The 10851-nt window shown below is 32.8% G+C and overlaps 1 protein-coding gene across 1 annotated transcript; it reads left to right on the top strand.

Moving 5' to 3' along the window:
* The first annotated feature begins 965 nt into the window (after nt 1-965).
* LOC139492483 (ganglioside GM2 activator-like) lies at nt 966-9271 on the top strand. The gene is made up of 4 exons (XM_071280661.1): nt 966-1125; nt 5639-5846; nt 6466-6643; nt 9115-9271. Exons 1-4 carry the CDS (start codon nt 1032-1034, stop codon nt 9223-9225), a joined length of 591 nt encoding a protein of 196 aa, XP_071136762.1. The 5' UTR covers nt 966-1031; the 3' UTR covers nt 9226-9271.
* The last annotated feature ends 1580 nt before the right edge of the window (nt 9272-10851 follow it).

Raw genomic sequence — 10851 nt, 5'->3', positions numbered from 1 at the left:
AGTTTGTAACCTGGATTTGTTTTCTCTCAATTGATTTATGACTTTTGAATATCGGTATACTTCTGTTGCCTTTAATATTATAAAATATGAAGCATCATTCGTAAGTAAAAAAATCCATGTTCCCTTTTTCTTTAATAGAAACTTTGAAGTGTTATGCAATAAATAGACGCGATTTCAACATGAATTTGTATATAAGAAGGCTCAATTGACTTGTTCTATACTCATGTATAGCTGATCAGCATACTTGCATATAATAAACTTTTTAACTCTTACTCATGTTTTGTCAGAAACTATCTAAAAATATTGAGAACCTTTACAAAATAAGACGAAAAGTTCGTAGTTTCTAAAATAAACTTGTAAAAGTGCTTTTATATTTAAGGTCATTTATGATGCAATTTATATATATAGTATCTGATAACGTTTACCTATAAGACTTTTCATTTTACCTTTATAATTACCTTAGTGCATGGTGAACAGACACAGCAATGTAAAACGTGGACAGCGATGTATTCGTTGCCAGACAGGCAATAAAAAGTCCCAAAAAATCACAGATCAAAACGTAAACATGCATACAGTTCTAGATAACTATTTTATTTGAAACTACGGTCTAAATTATTTCTATCAATTCAATATTGATGGTTAATGCACAGAAATCTATGGCAAAGTACAGTAATTTTTTTTTTTTCTAATAGATGTGACTCCTCATATACATGTACAGTTTCTATAATAGAATAAAAATAAAAAGGATAAAGGTCAATAAGTCAGCCTACCAATGTACCGTATGATGGCCATTTGATGTTTTAAGAACGCTTTTGTGTCGATGTATCATTAACACATACAGAACATGACTTTTAAAAAACACTTAATAAATAATCAATTTTCAAACACACATTTTTCTTTAAGTTGGCCTTGTAACAACCCTTCCGTTCATGCCAGTATGACGAATTTGACCGAGCACTTTAGAACCTTGAAGATAAGAAAGATATAAAACGTGGTCTGATAGTTGACAGGCCTACAGATAGAAGAACAGCATGGGATCGTTTTCTGTAATTTTGTTTTTTACTTTTGTTTCCTCTGGTTGTGCATTCATTGCATCTCACAACATATTCAAATGGTCAGACTGTTGTAAGTATATATTTCATATTTGAAGTAATTTTCTCGAAATGGAAACGTTTAGGCAACACTTTTTTTCCTTTTTATAAAAGTGTTTTCTGAACGGGATACAAATATTTTGACGAAAAGAACATTGATGTTCCTAGTTCGGGAAGCAATTCAAGCGTGTAGGTCTGTTTACAAAAAAATAGTTGATGCATGATTTTAAAACATCTGTTCTTATTACACTAATGTTATCATTATTTTCTGTTTCCTAAAACATGGCAAATACTGATTTTTATCTTTGTTCCATTTAAGCTTTCTTGAAATTTTGTTATTACGTTATTTTCATTAGTCTCTAAAGAAGCAATTCTGTCGGCAAGAAACTTGAAAAATTCCGCTTTGTTGTCATCCTCATAGAGAAAACTACTCCAAACCCTTGGCGTTTTACCAGAACCAAAAACTTTCCGTCTAGCCCCAGTTCTTTGTCTTTTGTTTTCGTCCCTGCCTTTAAATAATTACCAACGATAAATGCGTCAGATTTGGATCATTTGATGACAAATCGCAGAATGTTTCAAGTATACACATTTGCTGAGATTTAACACCACATCATCCTGACACAAAGACGGAGGAGCAGTTTGGTTTTCATAGCTAAAGAAGAAATGAAAAGTCTAGAAAAGAGATCGCAATCAGTGTTCAGGTTCTCTAGCTATGTTTTTTGACACAAAAGTTTCAGTTTCATCTTACAGCTTTTATATGGAAACGTTCTTTTTCATCTGGTTAAAAAAAGCAAATTCTCCTTCGTTTCGCATTTGCTTCAAAAGATCGTACTGTTTAGACCCAATATCTTGGAGTTTATAAACTTTATATACATATCTTTTATACCTACTTCTGAATCAACAATTTTCTTAAAAGAGTACATTTTGTACAAATCTGACGACTCTTCTAGAAATGGATTTCCAAACTCGTTCATCACTTTAGAAAGCCTTTAAAGTTTTTCGAAGAAATCCTTTTGTGTTTTCGTAGAGTCTTCATGACGTCGTTGATCTGTTGTAGAATGACTCAATCCACTAAATCTTTCAAATTCATCTACCAGTCTACTAACTTCTGGCTCAGCTACCATCCAACGTCTTCGATTGAACGTATGGTACCCACATCGCTGTTCACGACTCATTATTCTGTGTTTGTGCCTGATCAATTGTAATATAAGAAATCAACTTGCTGGTCTTACGTACAGTAAAAATTACCATTTGCAAATTCCATTGCCACCTGTGGGTTAAGGCAAGCCATATCTTGGAGATAAATCGGTAACCATCAAGCATAATTTACACGATCAAGACTAAGATTGGTATCATGCTTGATATGGACTGTTTGTAAAGTACGATATCTGACTCGTGAAATGAGCGTACTACCGAAAGCACATGAAGTTCTTAATTCATAATTGAACGACAGAATTCAAACTGTGGTCGATATGACTCTTTTCCCTTTCACCCGTTGATCACAACCTTGAACGTTCCAGAGTCATGAACTTTATTTTCTGTCTTTACGCTTTCATAAAGGCTGAAATTATCGATTCAAGCAAACCACATGCAGTTATCTGATGCGCCTGTCTATTCCTAATTACATTTGAACATACATGAAAAGCATCTGCCATTTTAGGTGTTGCAATATCGGCTTGAGTGAGGGCACATGTCCATCCGCTATCACGCAATATATCACTCAGAATTTTAAAACAAGCCATTTTAATGTACAATCCACCAAACATGACGATAAATTTATGTTCTCCGTACAAATATGTCCATTCAAACTGAAATTGCTTAGCCAATACCAAAGGGTTAACTGCAGCTAGAATTGATGTTTGCCCGAAATTTAGAAATTAACCATCTTTTTCACCTTATCCATCCAATGCTTGACCATATACAGAAGAGCCTAGATGCTTAGAGGAATGAATGACGACCAAGATATGTTTAAGAAATTCTTCATCTGTTATAGATGAACTACGATTTCCATCATTTTGCCCTTGAGTGCGTGTAATTCGTTCTAATAAATAGTCTGCGCATGCGCGAAATTGTTAAAAAATGTCATCAAACAAATTCATAACATCATTAAAAAATTCAAAAGCGCCAAGCATGTACTAAATAGTTCAAATGTTTGCGTGAATTTGTAACATTTTTATGCATGCGCAAACCAAGAACATGTCAAATATTCATTTCTAGTATATACGTCACATGTAAGGAAGGTATCCACAAAACCTGATAATATTTTTTACTCAAAAAAGGTCAAAGAAAACGTTTTCCATAAAAATAAGTATTTCAATCTGGAAAAGACAGCCAATTTAGAAAAGGTGGTGGCCATCTTGAAAAAATGAAATTTTCTTATGGCCAGCAGTTTTTTTCTTAAAAAGTATCTAACAATGATACTTCGTGCTAATTTTCATGCTTGCATCATCATTTGCACAATTCCCTTGATTTTGCTTGCTAATATCTTCCACTATATTAGTGTCCGTCGTGTGTAGTTTTCTGTTAACCGTCGTCGGTAGTATAGAATGCTAGTAAATTTTATAATGCAGACAATCTGAGAGACTAAAAAGTCTCGAAATATCATGAACGGCAGACCTCTATTTCTATCAAAATTCATACTACTTCATATTAAAGTTTTTGTCAATTTGAACTATTGTCCATGTGATTTTCTTCAGCATACAAGATCTATAATCATACAAATACACCTGAAATCATCAATTTCTTTTTGTTCCTTCATTGATTATTTTATAACTTTTAGCGTTTTTGTCGTTTATCTTGAAATTGAAATTTGCACACAAAATGTACATGTGTAAACATCGAAAACGACCATGAAGACCACATGTACATATAAGCCAGTAACACAACCTGAACAAGTATTTACAAAATGAAGCAATTGAATTCTTTTAAATTCTGACTGTTTCTTTTGTCAATTCATTTTCTTTTAATGATGAGTCACGGTTATGAAATTGATAGAAAAAGACCATAATAAGTAAATTTATCAAAATGTTACAACAGTATCAATATCATTAAAGCAGCAAATGGCTCATTTCATAAAGTTTTTTTATCAATTTCAGTAATTTTGATATCATCTTGAAAAACAAAAAGTCATACATGGAAATACATGTTACAAGCAAAATCAAGATAACCTTGATCCCTCGCTTGAAATTATGTGTGTAGATCTTGTATCAATAATAATGTTGCTGTTAATGTAAACTATAATGCGTGTTTAAACATATCTTTTATGGTTTTCTTCTACCTCATATGTACAAAAATATCTTCCAATTGAGAAAAAGACTTATTCAGCAGGGATATAGTTATGATACTGTTGTCATGTCACAAAAGATGGCATAGTTTGGCTTGAATATTGATTTACTTATAGGGTCTTTAAATTGGAAATAAACACATTTATTCTAAAACCATGTTGTCGGCGTGATACGGATTAAGTTTTTCTCGTATATTGAATGTTGGTATGATACTAAACCATTGAGATTGTGCTTGGTATTCATATGATGGGGACATAATCTTTCAATCATTTAAATTGAGGTCTGGAGCTGACATGTCAGTTATTGCTAGTAGTCCTTTGTTTATTTATATCATTGTCATTTTGTTTAGTTTCTTTTGTCACTTTTCTGACATCAGACTCGGACTTCTTTTAAATTGATGTTTACTGCGCGTAATTCTGTGTGTTTGTTTTTCTACATTCACTAGAGGTACAGAGGGTTGAGATATCAAAACTTGTTTAACCTCGCCGCATTTATGCGCCTGTCCCAAGCCAGGAGGCTCTGGCCTTTGTTAGTATTGTATTATTTTTAATTCTAGTTCATATATATATTTCGGAGTAAAGTATGACGTCCAGTACACTGAACAAGTATACATTGAAAGCTATTACTCAAGTATATTAAAAATTAACTGATCTTTTATGTCAAACAGACATTTAAGTTCACGGTTGCATTTCTTTTTTAAAAGAAAGCAACGTGTTACCTTGATTAATTAGTCAATTAGTGTTATAACATAATCCAACCCAATCCAAATTACTCTCTTCAAAATGATTCTGTGAACTTCAACTTCAATTTCTTAATATTTTACGTATAAAATTCAAAATGTAGGAACAGCCGGGCATAGGACATTTGAGCAAACATATAAAATGCACATAGGGTCATTTAAGCGCCTGCATCATAGGACATTTTAGTGCCAGAATATTACCTTACCTGCATTGATTTTCAAATAGGATGTTTCAGCGTTCAATTTAACCGAGTTTAAATTAGTGATGTGCATTCGTAAACCTGCATGGAATATTTGTTTCCCACATAGTGTTTGAAAACAATTTGGTTGCATCTACAAACATGAAGCTGTGATAATGCGAATATATATCTATTGGTTTAAATACTGTTCGAAAATTGAAATAGATTGAAATAAGTTCAATGGACAATATATAGTTCTATGCCTGCCCACTTTTGTTTAGTAATAAAAAAAACGGACATACATGTTTTTGGCAAGAATTTAACATACCTTATCTTATATTTCAGCCGATCCAAATACACGTGTGCTCCATATGACCAATTTTGATGTTTCTCCAAAGCCTGTACACGTACCAGGTAATCTAAGTGTAACCATTGTTGGCGATCTTTCACACAGACTTCAGACGAATAGTCACTACAGATTAAACGTTACCATGGATAAGAGTCTTCTTAATAACTGGCACGCTGTTCCATGCGCTAATAAAGTTGGTACATGGTAAATACTTTTTATGCTAAAAATGCTACTTCATTATTTTTTCTTGTAGCTTCATATTTCTATTTACGAAAATAAATAAATGCATCAAATGCACATTTCTTGACAAACTTTTTTTGGAACACATAGATCCAAATCATAGATGACTCAATTGAAAGTTTAACGGATGCATTCAAATCAACGGAGATAAAATGAACAACCGACCTTAAGAATACATTTTTAATTAGGGAGTTCAAAACTTTTTAGGGGTTATTTTTTTTTTTTGGGGGGGGGGGGGGGGGGGCTGATATAACTAAAGCTATAAAAAAGATCTGGACAGTCTTTAGTAGATGATAAAGTAAAAAAAATGAATTTTGTACTGTATATATATATCAGCAACTACTGAACAGAATGAACTCATTTTTTTTTCTTATGGTAGGCACTGACGAGTTGCTTGAGTGTGTTAGGGGTATCGGTCACACACCTACTTTCTGGTGTTTTTTTGTACTTTGCATTTCGAGTGATTAGAACAAAAACTCAACAACTTCGTTTTTAGATTAAGTTTGGAACCATCGCTCATTTGCATTATAAAATTAAAAGTTGTATATAATTCAAAACTTAGGAATAACTTGGTTTTTTTCAGCGTTTACGACGATCCATGTGAGTTTTTACAAACATTCTCTTCAAATCATACCTGTCCACAAGCTTTCCTCGACAATGGTCTAAGCTGTACATGTCCCTTTGACCCTGTCTCACTAAATGTCAAGAATGCAGCCGTAGAAGTAAAAACGATTCCTAAAGCATGGAGTTTCTTGGCTAATGTGAGTATATTCAAGCAATTACATGGCAGTAAATCGTATCTAAAATAGCAGTTAAAGTTCATTGTAACATAAATTGGATTTTTTCCTTTGATGTTTTTATGAAATAATTTGCTTTAAAAGTGTGGTGAGGGAAAACCATGGTATATTATATGCAAATTTATGTTGTACCATAGTTTGCTAATTAAATATGCAAATCGACTAGAATCCAAAGGAAAAAGGCGGAGCTCTTTTCTTTTCTTTTTTTTTAATGTATCCGCCTCTAAAATATTTAGGAAACTGTAAAACGTACTAAAAGGTCAAGATCTTCATTTGTTTTCATTTTATAAGAAAAAGCAATAAATTATGTGTACCACATTTCAAGAAACCCTTTTCAAACTACATAGAATTGTTACGAATTCCCTTAATTTTGGAAACAATTACTAAATGTTTCTTCTTTCAGTTTTGAAAAAAATAAAATGTAAAACTATCATTTCCATTGCGAAAATTAAATTTAAATTCGATTTAAAAAGGGGAGTACCTATACAAAAAGGAATAAATATCGGCTACAAATATCTGTAAAAAAACATGGTTAGGGGACATACACTATCTACGCCCTGGATACGCCACTGTTAAAATATTGTTTTATCATTAAAATTGTGTTTTAATAAATAATCTAATAAAATAACGGAAGAGAAGCATTTTTCAATTAGATGAAAATTCTGTAAAATATGATTAATTTGTATGATACATTGAAAAAAAATGGAAACAATTCTTACCGTCATTAGAATAATGATCAATAATTATTTAATCCTTGTCGCTGGAATCCGACATTTTTGTTTACCTCAGTCTGATGACATTATGAAATTACCTGCGCCTACAATCATACACGGGGCGCAAAACTAAAAACAAATCGGGGAAAATCCGACATTTTCGTTACTTTCTGCAAATTCAGGGGTTCTATTACATGAAGTACACAGACGATCATACACGAAGCCCAAAAGTGACTTGCGCGATCTTCCATTTCATTGGATAAAACTGTAACGTGATCAATTTCCAATATTAGTTGAAGGTCTTGAAGCTGTCAATCATTTTATCTATATTAAAAATTTTATATACCATGTGTCTTACTCATTAACATATTTAAACAAACTCATCCTTCGGATTCGTTTGTTTAAATAAGTTAACTCGTAAAAACCATGGTATATATAGTACTTACCGGAATAAGATTTTTAAAAATCTACATACCTACACACCATCTTCGCACTTCAGATTGAATAGTTAACTTAAACGTATACGTGTGTGTGTTTTTTTGGGGGATAGGGGATCGAACTAAGTAAAACTTACAGAGATCAACTATTCGTGCAATCTCGTTTCCAAAAGGTACACTGTTTGATAACAACTGTTGTATGTACCGAATTTTATTATTATTTTTTTTTATTTTTTTCTTTCTTTGTTTAATTTTTTTTTCACCTTTAATGTTATTTAGCCGTCTGCTGTGCATTTACAAAAACGTTAACATTGCACAGGTTATTCGGTCTTATTTAATAGTTTATTTGGTTCTCCATATCTGTAGATAGATCATGCATGATCAAAATGCATATCTACGCCATTTTCAACTTATTCAATTATTGCTGTATTTTTTTTTTCCCCAAATGCGGATTACAATAATCGTCATGCATGAAGAGGCAGTGATAATTGTCATCTTACAAGTAATGAATAAAATGCTACCTAATGACATTCTCGTATTAAGTTGGTATGGGAGTCTAAATTAAAAATGATAGAATTTGTTCATAATTTGCCAAAACGTAGTATCTATTGATATATGATCAAATATATCATAAAATTGATAGGTCACCGCGCATTTTCTCAAGCTACAGGTCGTGACAAAATGACATATTTTGTATGGATTATACAGGAAAAAGCACCATTATGTGATTAGAAGTTCAACTAAATGATAGAATTGTAAAATAAAATACGAGAAGATAGTTTTTTTCTAAAATGCTTTGAGAATATCAAAAGAAAAGATAGGGTCATCGTGCGGTTTTTTTTCCGGCTAAAATATAAAAAAATAAAAAAAAAACATGTAGATTCCTTCAGAAAAGGCATTATTTCAGAGTTACCTCCCTTAAAATGCCAATGTCAAAATATTAAAATTCAAGCAGAACTAATCAACACTTGTACAGATATTAATATTTATTAGTTATAATCTTATAAATTTGTTCTTTTAAATGCAAATTCACATTAGTTATCTACATTTCTGCATCAAATTTTGTTTAGTATCTTGATTGAAATCTGGACCTTAGACCTTTGATTTTTACAATCCAACATGGCGAAAGACACCCATACCACCTTAAATGTGATGATTGTTAAAATAAAAATACATCTGTTTCTTCTTTCAACATGAGCATCACGATCATGCACGATCACGATGTGTTTTATCTATTGCTTTACTTTACAAACCTGTGATCAATCATTTTGTCTGTCTATTGCAGGGTGATTTTAGAGCAAGAGTTGAAGTACTTGATGGTACCAAAATGATCGGATGTTTAGCAGCAGAGCTGTCCATTACGATACCATGTCATGGATTTTTGTGTGGTCGTTAAGGAAAAGATCCCAAAAATTGAAATAAAGAGAGGTTATATAAATTGACATTTCCTTATTGTTTGGGGTTCATTGCAACTTATTATACATTATCATAGTTGTTTCTTTGTTTGATGAGCGAATCTACCACGACGAATATAGAGCAACGAATAACGTACAATATCTATCGTCGAAAGAGACTTGACCCTGAAAAAATTATCTGACTTTATTCGAATGTATATTTACCAGTATTGGAATTCTATAGGATCAAGAATCATCCTAGTACTAATTGTAATTCCAATACCCAGTGGCGGATCCAGAGGGAGCGTAGAGGGCGTACGCCACCCCCCCCCCCCCTTTTGCTCGGCCTTTTTTTTTTTAAATGATTAATCAGACTTTGCCATTTCCCGTGTACCTTAGTACTCTGGTATTTAATTTTTATGCGACAATTCTTTACTTACTAGAAAGATATATTTTGCTGAAATTTACTGATTATCAAAGTCATGTGATTCGCTACGGTGGAGTTGACCAGTGCGTCGCTCTGTCAAATTACAGTAACACAATGCTTAGGCTGAGTGAGGACGACAATCATTACACCTTCATAGCAACACAACATTGACTTCTATTTCACTATATCACAAAACAGAAAGTAATACTCTATAGACTCTCACTCCACAGCAAATGGGTGTCATCTAAAGTTACTACGAAAAAACCCAAACGCCCCAGCCTATTTTAAAATAACATAGCTGAATAATGATCCCTTGGGCAGTCATTTTAAGCTCTAGATAGATTTAAAGTCGTAAGTAAGAACCAATGGATTTAAGGAGACAGTCTTGGATATTTGAGAGAAAAAAATTGACTCTGATTTTTGCCGTAATGTCTGACCAGAATGTCTGTTTCGCCGAACTGTTATAAGGAATACTTTTTTCAAGACCAGACTGCAACCTGCCTGCTGGGTGTGGCCTTTATAAAAAATTCTGGCCGTATCTGGATTGAAAACAAAAATCTTGTCCACCTTTTTGCTATTAGAAATGAATATTTCCAACAGAATTGTATGGCATTAAATGAACATGATGAATAAAACAGGCATATTTTTTTTGTGGCAGGGATTTTAATGTCTGACCGGAATGTTCTTATTTGATAGACAAAAAATAGGGAGAATACAGCATTGAAAATGTCCAACCCTATAAACACCATTACAGCAACTACAAAATATGCCCCACGCCAGGAACGGTTTTTTTTTTAAAGTGCATATTACTTTATTTTATGCTTTTAGCCCAAAAAAGGGCCCCAAAAAATTTCGCATCGCTCCGTTCGGCGATCTTTAAAAATTTCGCCCCCCCCCCCTTTCCAAAATCCTGGATCCGCCCCTGAATATCTACTAGTACTAATTGTAATTCCGATATCTACTAGTTGAAAAAGGGATATCTATATTTGTACTAGAAGAATCCTGGACAGTACTAAGAGATATATACAAAGAAACAATAAATGAAATATGTTGTTCTTATCTATAATACTAAAATTACGAGGTCCAATTTGTCAGCCGCCATCACGTAAAAACGACGAATCAAAGAATTCAACTTTATATACAACTAATATAGTACAAAGGTGTAGATTAAAAATTACACCACTCCAGGCCCTTTTGTTTT

This window comes from Mytilus edulis, chromosome 10 (genome assembly GCF_963676685.1).
Source record: "Mytilus edulis chromosome 10, xbMytEdul2.2, whole genome shotgun sequence".
NCBI classification, from domain to species: domain Eukaryota; kingdom Metazoa; phylum Mollusca; class Bivalvia; order Mytilida; family Mytilidae; genus Mytilus; species Mytilus edulis.
The sequence above is the reverse complement of the archived record's forward strand: the minus strand, read 5'-3'. Positions and strand labels throughout refer to the sequence as shown.

What these genes read in the sequence shown, in the direction of transcription:
- LOC139492483 (XM_071280661.1), top strand. Translation starts at nt 1,032, where the DNA reads ATGGGATCGTTTTCTGTAATTTTGTTTTTTACTTTTGTTTCCTCTGGT. An exon ending in GCTAATAAAGTTGGTACATG is followed by an intron (nt 5,847 to 6,465) that starts GTAAATACTTTT and finishes GGTTTTTTTCAG; the next exon opens with CGTTTACGACGATCCATGTG. An exon ending in CATGGAGTTTCTTGGCTAAT is followed by an intron (nt 6,644 to 9,114) that starts GTGAGTATATTC and finishes TGTCTATTGCAG; the next exon opens with GGTGATTTTAGAGCAAGAGT.